Source organism: Triplophysa dalaica, chromosome 23, assembly GCF_015846415.1.
Source record: "Triplophysa dalaica isolate WHDGS20190420 chromosome 23, ASM1584641v1, whole genome shotgun sequence".
Classification (NCBI taxonomy): Eukaryota; Metazoa; Chordata; class Actinopteri; order Cypriniformes; family Nemacheilidae; genus Triplophysa; species Triplophysa dalaica.
This window is the reverse complement of record NC_079564.1, coordinates 2,850,162-2,866,078: the sequence shown is the minus strand read 5'-3', so window position 1 is coordinate 2,866,078 and position 15,917 is coordinate 2,850,162. Positions and strand designations below refer to the sequence as shown.

At 41.6% G+C, this 15,917-nt stretch overlaps 1 protein-coding gene across 3 annotated transcripts; it reads left to right on the top strand.

The window, feature by feature from the left end:
- Positions 1–2,886: 2,886 nt before the first annotated feature.
- Positions 2,887–15,758, top strand: ptchd1 (patched domain containing 1). Of its 3 annotated transcripts, none has more exons than XM_056739069.1 (4): positions 2,887–3,508; positions 3,660–4,184; positions 5,977–6,637; positions 11,038–15,758. In XM_056739069.1, exons 2-4 carry the CDS (start codon positions 3,759–3,761, stop codon positions 12,687–12,689), a joined length of 2,739 nt encoding a protein of 912 aa, XP_056595047.1. In that variant the 5' UTR covers positions 2,887–3,508; positions 3,660–3,758; the 3' UTR covers positions 12,690–15,758. The 3 variants fall into 3 exon arrangements, with proteins under 3 accessions (XP_056595047.1, XP_056595044.1, XP_056595046.1); XM_056739066.1 differs by having other exon boundaries at positions 3,657–4,184; XM_056739068.1 differs by lacking the exon at positions 2,887–3,508 and having other exon boundaries at positions 3,524–4,184.
- The last annotated feature ends 159 nt before the right edge of the window (positions 15,759–15,917 follow it).

Sequence of the window (15,917 nt, the reverse complement as noted above, 5' to 3'; positions counted from 1 at the left end):
TTATGGTAACAAACCTCATCTCTTTCTATATTTCCCAAAATAAACTCACTATATCTGCTATCGCACCATGTTTCATGGAGTTTTCTCTTTTTGTGTCAGCTAGTTTGGAAAGCCTTTTCACTTTTATAGACCCCAAAGCCATGATACAAGGAGTAAATGCACTGTCTATAAATATGGTATACCTAGGTACCCAACGGAGACACAAATTCCAGTTCTAACAAATAATAAAAAGTAAAATGTTTCATTTATTTTATTTTAATTACATATATACTTCACCAGTTACATTTTCCCATTATTAAAAAAGACTTTCCTTTAAATCCAAAAAGTAAAATGATCTGAAGCCTGACGTTTATATATGATTACAAATATAATACACTCCGTCTTAGGTGACATATAATAATGTTCCATATTCTGGTTTGCAAAACAGACCTGTGAACCTCAAATAAAAAGATTATTTTATCATTTTTATTTAGACCTCTCAAGGTTGCCAATCCTGTTTTTGTCTGCACTGCACGTTAAGCCTGCTCAGGTTTAAAATATGCATCCAAACATGAAGAGTTTGAGATGCTCATTCAAACAAGCATCCTTAACACTAAACACAACCAGCACTTTCAGCTGTGAAGTCACAATGGTGCCCTGTAACCATGGAAACCACTCTTTGTCAGTGTGCTGGAGCGATATGGCAAAGCATGGAGTGCAGGAGGTATCGGTTACCATGGCAATAACCATATAAAACAGTAATGATCATTACAAGCTCTGCCTTTTTCCTCCAGCTAAGGTCAGAGGTTAGAGGAAGGAAGATTTTGGAAGCTATTTGAAGAGCTTCAATATTGTGTATGTCAGGAGAACACTTACTGTGGTAGTATACAGAAGACAGTTTTTATGTGAATATGTAACATTTAAAGAGAGAGAGAAAGAATGGCATAGAAGAAGGTATGGAGAAATCCAAGGATATTGCAATGCTCAAGCATGGGCTGGGTTTTTAATAAGACATGCATGGGTACGTCTGGAGTCATGCCCCTGTATTTGAGCAGACTGTGCCAGGGCTATTAAATGATCTGTATGCCAGATTCTGTCTGAGAAATTTAGTGCGAGCTCCAGCACTTTAACCCTGGACTTGATCGACCTTTCTGTAAATATAAGGGGAAATTGAGAGGATTGAAACTCACTCTTACTGTACAAAAATGTAAATGCAACCATGTTATGTTTTGTAGTGTTCCAGTATTTTTTTTAAATCATGTGCCATTGATGAATCTTAAAGTCTAACTTTTAATGCTGTTAATGCCACTACAAGTCATAGTATTGTATTCAAATCTCATATATTTTCAGAATTGTATTATTCCTTATTAAAGAGATTATTTTTATAGAGACTTGGAGGACATATTATTCTTCTCTTTCCATGGTGCTGAATCAAAGCTGCATTGAAGTTCTGAACACTGTTTGTCAGCTAGAGGACAATCAAAAGTGTTCATAACTGCAAGTCAGCTTTGAATCTGCCACATAGAGGAGACATGAAAGTCTTTGTACAACAAGGTCTATTGAAAAGGTTATTTCAATAGGTCAGTGTTTGGAATCCTCAACTTTCTGTAGAAAAAGGACGTGAATCTCGAATTGTACTGTTTGTATTAAAGCGGTCCTGCAACAGTGTTTCATGCATTCTGACTTCATTACAATGTTAAACGTGCTGTCTTCTAATGCTTAACATGGTCAACATGTCAAAAAACAAGTTGGGCGTATGACGTGGCATTTCTGTGCTCGATACATTGCCCCAGCGATAGTAAAGGTTTCGGAAAGTTTTTTTTAACATATAAAACTGTTTCGTTACAATTTTTTTCAGTCTCTTATCGGACAATTCTCCCGGAAAAGCACGCGGCACAGCCACAGGAGAGCCGGAGACGGAGCATGCGCAGACGTCACTTTCACTTGTGTCCAGGAGAGAGAAAGAGAGCATACGTTCTCGAAGTTCAGGTGTTTGTTTGTTCACTGCATTTGGGTGGTGAATGTTATATAAAATGTGGATATACCGCTGGATTTGGAGATCGTTTGAAACTGATATATATGCCGTCCCAGCGCTATAGGATGCCGGACATGAACAGCATCCGGTGATTGAAACCGATGTCTGCGTTTCGTTGACAATGGGTGCGCACCTGCTTTGGTTCAGCCTACCCCTCCCCCCCGCACGCGCCGTATGTTTTCGGAAACAATCGTAAAGCTGTATCTATCTTTTATTAATGTGATCGAAATACTCTTGGAAGATACGAAGAATGCAATACTACTCTATAGGTAGGGCCTACTCAAGATTAATATGAGATTGACTGAAACCCGTGTGTTACGCCCGCTTTAAAGCACATATCAAAGGTGATGCATTCTATTTTGCAGGAGTCTTATCACATTTGACACATCATCAATATTTACTGTATGCTCTAGATGTATTGAAGTTAACTACTGTAAAAACTGCATCATCACAATCTGTGAAAAAAAGGACGCTCCTTAATGTTTTTGTCAATTCCAAAAACCTATTGTGGACAATTGTACTGTAAATTTTAGTATGAAAATGTTAAAATTAATTATATAAGTGTACACCTATTTTATCAACACATGGAATTCTATCGTTTGACACGTAGGATAAAGCATTTGTGATTAACATGATAAGACAAATGATAACACCGTTTGGCATTTTTAATTGGCTGCATACATAAAAAATGCACCAGATAATCTCTGGTTCAGTACAACCAAAAATAAGCCTTTATTTGCATTTTGACGGACCGCCTCATTCCTTAGATAAAGTGTAATGAGGTTGAGGGTGTGTGGGGGGGGGTGTACCTCTTATGATAAAACACTCCGCCACCGCTCGCGCGCATTATCCCATTGAGCAACACTGCGCGAGTTGCGGAGGTACCACCGGCCGGCTCCTCGAAAGACTGCAAGTTCTGAATCATCTGGGCAATTAAGTGTCGCATCGTCTGCGTTTGCGAACCGTTTATGTGGAGCTATCTCGTGACCTCCGGACCAACGGTAACAAATGCCATAACTTGAATCTTCGCACTACCGGTGAGGAAATGCCCACAAGTGGCCGAGATGGAGCTGCGCGGAGCCCGCACGCATTCTGCGCCGCGGGTCGGTGATGGAGATTCGTGTTTCTCGAATAGCGGACAGCGGTCTTGCAGGGTGCGGTGCTGAATCGGACTCACAGCTTAACATGAACCAATGACACACGCCGCGTAGATGATGGAATATACAAAACTGTATTTATGCATTTTAAACTGTTTGCAAGTAGTGAGGTGTTAATGACCAAAACACTGTTGATAATAAACATACCATATGATCGCGTTCCGTCAAATGAACTTGATTTCTTGCGTGCAAAATACGCTTATGCTGCTTTTGAGATATTTAAAGGAAAAGTGATGTGGTTCTGTTGGTTGAACTGAGCAAATCGTTACTTATCCTCGGAATAACGTCGCATTCATGGAAATGTGCTTACTGGCATAAAACGGCAAAGACGTGACCGGTAATATATTTCTTTGTCAGATGCTTGTTATTATGAATATGACCAACATTAAGTTACGTATTTACAATAGTCACAGTTTCCAATTGAACACAATTGCCACATGCAACAAAGCAACCAAAACAGCAATTATTCTGTCTTTTATTCATAGCAGGAAAGTAAATGCAACACCAACAAAAATGACTTTGACCCAACCGGACCTGAGATTGCAGTGATCCAGCTGCGTGGGTTGCACATCGATGCTCCGGATCTGATGCTGGTGACCAGGCGTTGGGAGAGGCTCGCGACCCGCACATTGTTCCTCGCCCTCGCGCTGTTGCGGCATTCTAGGATGTTGCGACATGTTTTGCACGATGGGCTCAGGACGTCATTCCACAAACTGGGCCACTTTGTAGCCAATCACCCGGTGTTTTTCGCCTCTGCGCCCGTGTTGATCTCCATCCTGCTCGGCGCGAGCTTCAGCAGATACCGCATAGAGGAAAACGTGGAGTACCTGTTGGCTCCTAAGCACAGCCTGGCGAAGATCGAGGGGAACTTGGTGGATAGTTTGTTTCCGGTGAACCGGTCCAAACACACGCTGTACTCGGACCTGCAGACACCCGGGAGATACGGCCGGGTCATTGTGACCTCGCGCAGGGGGAGCGTGTTGGACCCTCATCACGTCAGTTCTGTGCTTAAGGTGAGAAACGTTTAATTGAGTGTAAATTACGTGATGCTTTTAGCCCGAAACACTACAGAAATCACGCACACTTGAAACACTAATCTATAATAATTAATCGAGTAACATCTATATAAGCCTAAAATGTTCAGTTCACTTTTGGTCCTTCTTCAACTTTTTTTTTGTTGACAATAGTGCTATGCCACAGTTCTACAACCCTGGAAAAGGCTGTTTTCTCTAATAGCTGGGAAATATTTTATTTTAATTTTTTATGTTCTGAGATTATTAGAATTCAAAGGAAAGTTGTCTTTTTATAGTAGACTTTTTATGGCTGTTAGAAATTTTTCAGAGAAAGTGCCACTCAGATTGTTAGCTTGCGACCTACTTTATCTTCCTGTAATAACTTCTGAATCCATCTGCAAACTTTTTCCTCTCTTAATAGTAGGTTGAAAATTACGTTATACGATGGTATATGAAATCATAACTTCCGGCAATGCAATGTAAGCACTTTTTTTGGAACCTCAGAAACGCAAATTGCAGGGCAATGTACTTACTTTGTTTGGTATGTGCTACATTCAGACTGTGTGAAACATATATTTATTTATTTTATAAACTGAGCAATAAGCAGCATCCACATTTTCTTAATATTCACATCGTATTTAACAAAAAAAAGAACCTTCTTTTTATTCTCTCTGCATCATAGCACAGCAGGTCTCGGCGTAACCTTGTACATTGTATCAGTAATAAAGGTTAGAGGTTAGCTCTCTTCAATGCCATGAATTGATTAAGTCAAAAGCAATGTTACAATTTTGAATGGCAAGTTCTGAGGAAAAACACGGGTTCAAGGATCTGATATCAATGTATTTGAGCACTGTCCACCTAGGCCAGACACTGAGCATGCAGATAGTCAAAAATCAAGGGTTAATGATCAAGCTTGAGCAAATAGAGGCGTGATTGGTGTCTGACATTTCATTGCTCCTTGAGGAGCCTGGAGAAGGCAATTGACCGGAACTTTCCCGGCGATCTGAGTCCGACACGGTCTAATCACTTTGACATTAACAACGCGGAGAGACTGACCTCAGAGGACGATCAATCATTTATTCTCAGGGAGGAACCTCAAAAAGTTTTCCTTTATGGTCTTGTTTGTCTTTGTCTAGCGCATTTAAACAGGAAATAAAATTGTTGGCCCAGTTCTCCTTGCAATTACGTGCTTTCTTGTTGCCTAGCAACAGGGCGGATGCTACTAAACGCTTTAAAATTTTGACATCATTTCTGTACTCTCTCCATTTATCATGTCTTACTATAAGCATAATATGTACTCTTTATAATAAATGATGACACATTCAAACATTTAAAAGTTGGTGAATTGAAATAGATCCTTAAAGTGATAGTCTGCCCCAAAATTTAAATTCCGTCATTGATTACTGACTCTTTCCACATTTCAAACCTGCATGACTTTCATCTGACAAACACAAAGGAAGATAATTGAAAGCTAGTTGGTAACCAAATAGCGGCGGCACCCATTCACTTCTATTGTGTGGACAAAAAAAACAATGCAAGTGAATGGGTGCCATCGCTGTTCGGTTGACAACATTCTTTAAAATATCTTCTTTTGTGTTTTGCAGAGGAGAGAATGTCATACAAGTTTGAAATGACAAGAGGAGTAAATGATGACAGAATTTTCATTTTTGAGTGAACTATCCCTTTAATGTAACAATTTAGCAATTTGTTAATTGGCTCGTTTGATACTTTATAATAACATTTTGTTTTTTCTTTACCCCCCTCTCCCCAACTACCAACTCTCACACCCAAGCTCCACAACACAATCACTCAGATCCAGGTTCCCATGCTGGGCTTCAACTACACCTTTGCCCATCTCTGCCTGCTGGATGAAAACAAGAACTGCATCGTGGACGACATCCTCCGGGTTCTTGAGGAGATGCGGTCAGCACGGGCGTCCAACCGTTCCATACCCCTTCTGCGTTACCCTATCACCAGACTCAAAGACGGGCGGGAGGCCTACATAGGCCACCAACTGGGCGGTGTCCAGACAGGAGGAAGAGATGGAGTTCGGTCCGCTCAAGCCCTTCAACTCACATACTACCTGCACCCTGCCAGCCCGCTGAATGAGGTGGTGGCCGCCGACTGGGAGCTGGTGTTCTGCAGAGAGCTTGAAGACTTTGGAGAGGCTCACCCGGAGCTTGGGTTGTACCCCTTCACCTCCTCCTCTCTACAAAGGGACTTCCAAAGGACGAGTCGGGTGTCGGAGCGGCCGCTGCTTTTTAGCCTGGCGGGGTGTCTCTCGCTGGCGATGCTTTGCTGCTCGATGCGGGACTGCGTGCGGACTAAACCCTGGCTGGGGTTGCTGGCTCTGGTAACGGTCAGCCTCGCTACGCTCACCTCTGCGGGCATCTTCAACCTCACGGGTGGAAAGTACAACTCAACATACCTCGGCATTCCTTTTGTCATGCTGGGTAAGATCATTTGGTCTTTTTTGGTCCTAAAATGTTCATTAGTCCTATAGTCTTAAATCTTCTCCCATTCTAACCTCTAGTCATTGCTGTTTGCGTATTCACCCTTCCATTTACATGAGTGACTTTGTATTTCTAACGTTCAGAAGTCTCAGGCTAAATGAGTATACCTATTGACGGACCGCCTCTCTTCTGCGCTGCACTCAAGGTGTGTCATTAAAAATGGAACGCTTCACATCAAAGAAATTCCTAACAGACAGGCTATAAAGGAATTCAATCCTCTCTTTTGTGATCTGTCTCCAAGTCATTCGGGATGAATCAACCGTGTGCTTACCGAACAGATTCACACACTAGCAGATATCATGCGAATAAATTACACACACACATGTATCATGACGCGGCACATCCATCTCTGTTTCGTTCTCTCTGGCCATTCCTCGCACGTGGTAATTAGTGTCGTGTGTAGGAGGAGTGTTCCTTTGACTGGAACACAAAGAGAAAATAACAGGCTGGGGGAAAGAGATAGAGAAACGAGAAGAATGGACAGAAGGAAGGGAAGAGAAAAACACACAGAGACCGGTTGTGTTTGTGTTTAGATTGAACCCCATGCCAGTCACGGCACAAAATTACAATTTGGTTTCTATTTCAGGAACACTGATGCTTCTAAAGATCAGTCTCTCCTTAGCCAACTGTGTCAGTCCACGTTTGGGCAATCACAGAATTCTACCCGCTGGTTTTCAATTCCATGCAAGACAGCCTTGCAGCTCTTGTGGAGAGATGGATATAAACGTCCATTTGGGCTCTTCCTACTGAGTTCAATAGAGTTCAGACGTGACATTGTTGCGTTACAGCATTACAGATGTCTGACAAAACAAGAGTCCTTATCTCTGTGAGCCCCCGGCCTTTTATTTAAAGCAAATTCCATTACAAGGACATTAGCTCTCAGATGGGATCATGTGACGTCCTCTGATGATGGTGATGGAAAGATAAAGGGAGGAGAATTGTTGAGATTAATGTCGCGCTAATGATGAGAAAAACACGATTGTGTCAGGTTTGGTGTTGGAGATGTGCGTGTTAAGAATCTTGTAAGGTCTGATGGCGATTCTTTATTGGTTTTATGGTGAATACAAATGTTTTGGTAGTGGAAAATCGCTCTTCTAGAATCACATTCTGTCAATTTTATTTCTCATTGCTCTTGATTTCAATTTGGCAACTATACAATTTTCTGCCTTTAAATTTCGTTTGGTGCCTCTAAACCTGGCAATGACCTCAGGTCAGTGCTGTCTGGTCACTCCACTCACTATTGTGCCAGGCACAGTTCCCAGGTCAGTGTAATATGCAGTGTCGACATCGGTCCGAGGGAACCTCTGTCATGAATGATGAGTCACTGATGCCGTGGCAACCCTGTAGGCAAACCATCTGCTCGCTCTGCCTGCACGAGAGCATTGTGTAGAAAGAGAGATAGCGGAAAAGACCATTTTTAAAAAAGACCAAAGTTATATTCAGCATGAATCATGTTCAGTTCTAGGACCCCTGTTTTCTTTTTGCCAACCTTTAAAAGTAGACTGACCCAGTTTGCCAAATGGCTTCTGAGGAGTCCCAAGGCTACAAGGGATGTCAGCCTGCCTCACATCCGAAAGGCTTTTCCTTCTCCTTAGATCAATTTTACATGACATGTGGCCATCGTGTGTGAGCATGACTGAGATTTCTTTAGCTCAGAACTCATCAGCTGTGTGGATGGAGGAGAGAGTGGGCTATAGTTAGATCACGCTCTGTAAATAGAGATGGTGTTGGCCAACAGCTTTTTTTCGCTCCGCTTTCAACACTGACTCCTTTCTTATTTTGATGGATTTAAAAGAAATTTAACTGATGATGTGTTCAGTTCGCTGGAGCTATGGATTATGAAGCGTGATGTTTTTCTGTTGGCTGAAGGAAATAATAGGATTTAATTGACATGAATTTGATTAGACAGATTTAATGGTGCTATAAGGGGTGCTATTTTTATGGAATGGCGATAAAAATTTTTTTTCATCAGACATATATAATTTGTAGGGATGCACTGATACCATTTTTTAAAGAACTAGTATGAGTACCGATCTTTTTTTCTGGTACTCGCCAATACAGATACCTATTACCAATGCCTATATAATGAACAATGGTGGAGATGGTGGTCCAGTGGGTTAAACCACTGAACTGGTAAATCAAAGATTGCTGGTTCGATCCCAGCATCCACCACCAGTGTGTCCTTGAGCAAGACTCTTTACTCCATGTTGCTCCAGGGGGATTGTCTCTGTAATAAGTGCACTGTAAGTCGCTTTGGATAAAAGCGTCTGCCAAATGACTAAATGTAAATGTAAATGTACAATTATGTTAATAAACCAGTATCTTACTGATACTTACTAGGTTTTTAGATCTACTTAAATTAAGTAAAAAATCTTTATGATAAGTAGCACAATTTGACTAGCACATTTACTTCAGTTTCCTAAAGTAAATAATATTCTCTGTGTCTGAATTATAAAATAATCAAGGGGGTTGGTGTGGTTAAATGTGAGTGTATTATAACTTGTTCAAGTCAACCTTTAATTTTGACGGGAGCCGCAAAGAGCGTTTGTTAAAGTTAAGCTGACTTTTATTTTGACGGATTGCCACAAATGGTGTTTGTTTATGGGTTTGTGTCCTCGTGCAGTGAAACACTGGCTCTGAAAGCTTTACAAGCAAAATGCATTCAGGTTCAGTACACGTACCACTCTTTCACACACAGTCACGCAAAACAACCAGAATACATATTTAAACAGTATCTGAATATTATGTTTGCTGTAACCTTAGCTGTGTGTCGTTCAGCGCTAATTTCTTGTTAGGAAATAATACATTTGCCGGATTCCGTGCCATTCCATGTTTTACATTAAATTCAGTTTTTATGCCTGGATTCCTCAATTCCGTCGGCGTTTTCCGCACATTGCGGTAATCATAGGGCTCTATGTATGTCACGTTAGGTATCGGTCATTGGTATTAGTGTGTCAGTACGAGTACAAGTACATGAGCTTGGTATTGGGCCGATACCCGATATTGGTATCGGTGCATCCCTAATAATTTGTGCTTTCTAATTTCCCTTAACCATCAACTTTGTAAACAAAAAGTGAACACAGGTTACAGTAACATTCCTTATTTAGCCAAACAGAGGCCTTGGAAATACTTGCCAATCATTATGTGCATCAGAAAGAGAATTATGACAACTTCAGTTGTCATGTGATTTATAGACAGATAGCTTTAGGAAAATAATATTTTGGAACTGCAATTTTTGGTTCTCAAGAATAAAGAAATGAGAATAAAACATGCGCATTTAGTTTTATATTAAAAATTTGTAATATCTGAGGCTTACTGTGGTCATCTAGCATTATCTGTTATGTTAACATACTGTACATTGCTTTAGGTTACTTTTACAATGCTGTTGTTTTGATTTTTATGCTCTAACCTTATGTTATACCGTATGTTATTCAAGGACAATCATCTCTAAATATTCATTGTGGCAACTGAGGTCCTAGGTAATCTTAATGACTAATGTCTAGTGTCTTCCTTATGACTTTCAGTTCTTATGCACCTATTAATATTAATATTTGATATTCTAGTACAGTCATATACAGCTTTAGCTGTCTGTAAATCACACGACAACTGAAGTTGTCATAATTCTCTTTCTTATGCACACAATGATTGGCAAGTATGTCCAAGGCCTCTGATTGGCTAAATAAGGAACGTGACTGTAGCCAGTGTTCACTTTTTGTTTACAACGTGGACAGTTAAGGTAAATTAGAAAGGACAAGTTATATCTGTCTGATGAAACCATTCCGTAAAAAAACACACTGTAGCTAACATCTTCTTAAAATGATGGATGTACAATTTCCACAACAAGCTTATTTTCTAAATCAAAACTTTACTTTAAGAGCAGGGCAGTGTTGGGTTGCTCACCGGGAGACTGCCTTTATTTAATATTTATTTATTAGATATTATTTATTAGAATGATCTTGCTTGTCCTATAGACACCATGCACTGTGCTGTGTTTTACCTTTCTCTGATTTTCTTATTTTCTCTTGTAAAGCTGCTTTGGAACAATGCACATTGTGAAAAGCGCTATGTAAATAAACTTGAATTGAATTGAAAAAAAGCAGTGCCAAAAGAAGAAAGAAGTTTTAGAGCATTTGTTTTTTCCTTATGTTGCAATGCAGCTGCAGAGCAACCGTCTTGTCACCGAGTTGTTCAATAATTCACATCCTCCCTTTGCCCTGAAGCAATTTATGTCACTTGAAATAGACGCCTGGCAAAATGATTTCAAGCTATGGACGATCTCTTTAACATTTTTAATTTCTCTTTTATAAATCGCTAAAAAGTACTATTTTCTTGTCTTTCAGGTCATGGCTTGTTCGGCACATTTGAAATGCTGTCATCGTGGCGTCGGACTCGCGAGGACCAGCACGTAAAGGAGCGCGTTGCGGCTGTGTTCTCAGACTGCATGCTGCCATTCACAGCCAGCACAGCCTTGCACGTGGTAACGTTCGGCATCGGAGCCAGTCCATTCACGAACATCGAGGCTGTGCGTCTCTTCTGTCGAAACGCCTGCATCTCAGTGCTCTTCAACTACCTCTACATCCTCACCTTTTACGGTTCCAACCTGGTGTTCGCCGGCTACCTGGAAAACAACTACCGACACAGTTTGTTCTGCAGGCGCGTCCCGAAACCTGAGTTACTCCAGCAGAAGCCAGCGTGGTATCGGTTCCTCATGTACACGCATTACAACGAGGAGGCCACGGAAACCGGACCTCTGCGTGCTTATGAGAGTCACCTCATTTTAGCCTTCATGAAACGGTACTACTGTGACTGGATCACCAACACTTACGTCAAACCATTCGTGGTTCTTTTCTACCTGGTCTATGTGTCCTTCGCCCTCATGGGCTACCTTCAGGTCAGCGAGGGTTCAGATCTTAGTAACGTGGTTGCCACGGAAACAAGCACCATAGCATACACTCGTGCCCAACAGCGGTATTTTAGTAGCTACAGCCCCGTGATCGGCTTCTACATCTACGAGTCCATCGAGTACTGGAACATCAGCGTGCAAGAAGATCTCCTACAGTACACCGGAGGATTCGAACGCATCTCCTGGTTTGAGAGTTACCTCAATTACCTTCACGGCCTGAACGTTACCACAAGCCTGTCGCGCAGCAACTTCACCGAACACTTGCGATCCGGATTTCTTCGTCAAGCCAGTTACATGCACTTCTCGGATGACATCATCTTCGCCAAGCGTCCGGACGGTGAATTTGACGTGGTGGCTTCTCGTATGTTTCTAGTGGCCAAGACTACGGAAAACAAACGAGAGGAGATGTCAATCCTACTAGACACACTGAGGAAGTTATCGCTGACCTCCAGGGTAAAGTTTATTATCTTTAATCCATCCTTTGTGTATATGGATCGCTACGCTTCGTCTGTTGGCGCACCGCTGAAGAACTCTTGCATCGCTGCAGTTTTTCTGCTGTTTTTTTCCACCTTTTTGGCAGCTGACCCACTGGTGAATGCCTGGCTAACTGTGACGGTAGCTTCCGTCGAATTCGGGCTGGTGGGTTTCATGACTTTGTGGCAGGTAGAGTTGGACTGCGTATCGGTGCTGTGTCTGATCTACGGAGTGAACTACGCCGTAGACTCCAGTGCTCCGCTAGTGTCCGCCTTCGCTCTAGGCCGGGAATCTACCCGCACCCACTGGGTAAAACTGGCACTGGAGCGGCACGGAGTTCCTGCCCTTCAGAGCTACTTGTGTTACGGGGCTGCTCTGCTCCCTCTGGCGGCCGTGCCATCTAACCTCACCCGCACACTCTTTAGGTGCCTCTTTCTTACCGCCATCATCACAGCCTTCCACTGTCTGGCCATCCTCCCCGTCCTGCTCACCTTCCTGCCACCCTCCAAGAAAAAAAGAAGGGAACGAGAGAATGGTGAGGAAGACAGGGAAGAGATTGAGTGTGTGGAGATGGTGGACAGCACAAGGGTGGTTGATCAGATTACCACTGTCTGACCACATTGAGGGTGCCTTGAAGATTCGAAAAATAGGGGAAACCACTACACCCCCGGGGGGTGGCAGAGGGAGACCTGAGATACAGCCACTGTGCAGATGGGCTTCCAGTTCTCTTAAATGCCCAAGATGGCTTTTAAGGGCGTACTTTAGCAGAAATAAGACCATCTTTTAAAGCAAAGGTTGTATGTGATGCTAGATGAGTTTGAATGAATTGAAAAATGGGCTCTGTTAGAGGCCAGATGAACCGAATTGCTGCACAGTTGCAGATATTAAGAGAGGGCTTTTCTGATCTGCAGTCTTGCAGAACTGTTAAAATCCTAGTTTGATTTTAGTGAGACATCACACACAATGTCTCTGGTATCATTGTAATTAGGGATGCACCGATATGTAAATTTTGGCCGATAACCGATAATACATTAACATCGGACGCCGATAACCGATATATTGGCCGATATGCAGTATCTAAATATTAATATAAAATTCCCTTAGACTGAAACGAAAGGCAAAAAGCGGACAGCTGCTTTTATTTGAAAACATTCACTGCAGAAAACAAGGTAACCATTAGTTCTCTTTTTTCCCCTGTAAATCATGTAACAAGCCTACTTTACACTAGTTCACGATTCTTTAACCTTCAAACTTTTCTGGTATATTTTTTATAGATGTTCTTTCAGTGCAATCCAGAAAATGTTTCTCAATAGCCACATGTCTAACAGGTCTACAGACAGAAAGCATACAGACAGCTGTTTGATTCAAGCAATATGCTTTTGTTCCTATAATTTACACACTCATAAATCATGTACCTACATCATCAATGTTTTGCTGAAAACAGTAAATGAATTATCACGACAGAAAAGATTAAACTGTACTGTATCTTGACGGTGAAGAAATTTAAACTGAGTTTTATCGGCTATAATATATCGGCCTACATTTTATTATCGGCCGATACCGATAACATTAAAAATGACCATTTATCGTGCATCCCTAATGGTAGCATACGGGGAGCCTATCATAACAAGACGTTCAGAAGGCACTAAGCTAAAGACCAAGCAGCCGTATTCATATCTGCTGATAGCCATGAGCTTAATGCACCTGAAGTCATCTTTTCTCAGAGAGAAACCAGATGTAGATGTTTTAATGAGAACATATATCTGTCTCTGGGGATGTAGTGGTATTAAAAACATTGAAAGGTTCAGGATAGCATCATCCATTATCATTTCACCACTGACCGTGGTGGTCACCTCCCCCACCCTCAACGTGTCTCAGAGGTATTAAAGGCTGACATAAGGAAGATAAAAATGGGAGGGAGAAAAGAAAGAACGGAATGGGGGAGGAAAAGAGATACAGGGAAGCTTGACAGGTTGATCTGCGGTGCAGTGCTTCCATGGTAACCCTGATCACAGTTTAGTTGCATTATGTGTGAATCCTTTCCCACTCCCTCAAGTTCAGTACGGCTGGTTAACAAATACATTTGGAGCTTAATCTTTCTAAGGATTTTAACCTTGCTTGTATTTAAAAATGCTGAAAATCACCTTGTCACAGACAACGCTCCTTATCAATATGCATGAGCCAGAGGCCCTGCGTTTTCCCTCTTTTGCCCTCTGTGTATGAGAGGCTTTAAGAAAAGGGCATGTACTGTAGAGAGACTGAGCACAGCGGGGAGAGAGAGAGAGAGAGAGAGAAAGAGAGAGAGAGAGAGAAAGAGAGAGAGAGAGAGAAGGACAGCACAGGAAAATAGCAATTGGATGATAAAAGCCACTTATTTTCACATTCTCCTTAGCCAGGAGACACCAGATGTCAAATCACATTATATGTCACATATAAGTCTACATTATGTGAAACTGATACACGACAGACATTCAAGAGATAGTTTATTTTTAATGTAACGTTAAGTCAGATTTCACATCGGGCAGGGTAAGCAGGTGCAATGTTGCAGAAATACGGTATAAACATAGTGACAAATTCCCTGTCACTTGTTGTACAATCGGTCAGGACAACTTTTAGTTTTATCGTGTCATGCTTGGTCAGGGCACGGTTTGAAACCAAGTGTATTTAATATGTCTGAGAGGCAGAATAGGACATTATTGCAAAGTGTCAGATGTCTGGTTATAATGTTTTTTGGGAAGCTTTCATTGATCTCAATCAAGCTCTCTGAATGTATCCTTTTTGTTGTGCACTTTCATCCCCTAGCACTTCTCCTGAATGGGTGATGTCATTCTCCGAACCTACAGATGCACCTGAAAAATCTGCCAGTTTGTCTGTCCATCTCTCCACCCAAACAATCTGTCTATCCGTCTGTTTAGGCTGAACCAGTCTCGACTGCATTTGAAAGTGTGCGCCCTTTAAGAAAAATACCATGAATATGATTGGCAAACGGGAATGATGTTCATCTGCTTATCTTTTACCTGTCCTCGTTCTTGTCAGTTCTGCTGGATATGAAAATTCGATGCAAACTCCTTCATACCTCTGCTTTCATACCGATACACTCAGGCTTGCATCATTTCAGTTTGTTTGCACACCTCCACTGTATAATTCAGTCCAAATATAATTGCTGTGAAGCAGTATTGGCACCAGGCCCTTTGAAGATGTCAAAAGCCAGTGGAAAGACTGAACAAAAAAGAATCCACCCACACTGGCTCGCACGCACATACACGCACTCAGCTTAAAGGTACAAGCATTCTAACTGATATGCCTCTGGAGGAGATGATTGTTGCTTTTTTTATCTGTTTCTATGAATTTCAGATGAATAAAAATGAAAAGAGGGTAAAACTTAAAGAGAATGGCTCCGTTTGTGTTGTTGCACTTGTTTGTGTCATGAAAGGGCTTTTAATGTTTAGTCAATAAACAGGACCAATTGATCTAGTTCTAGTTCTGCTTCCTGCTGCCATCTAGCGGCGAATTTTATTACGTGACAGATTTGAAGATGCAGATTTGTTTATGGAGTTGATACATTGAAAAAAAAACATGAAACTTTGTGTGGTTCAACCAGACCAAAGTATAACCAACGCTACACAGACTAGAAGAGAGTTAGTGTGGGGACTGAATTGGAATTCACTCCCACAGTGTGACATGAAGAGCAACCTTCACACATTAAGAGCGCTCGGATTCTCAGAGGACTTCTTAAGTGTAGAGAGCTGTGAAAATTGCTTGGCTGTCATTGCCATTAGTAAAGGGTTCATTACGGAAGCGGTAAGGGCCATCTGAGCCACAGTATGACTGCTTTTTTTTTAC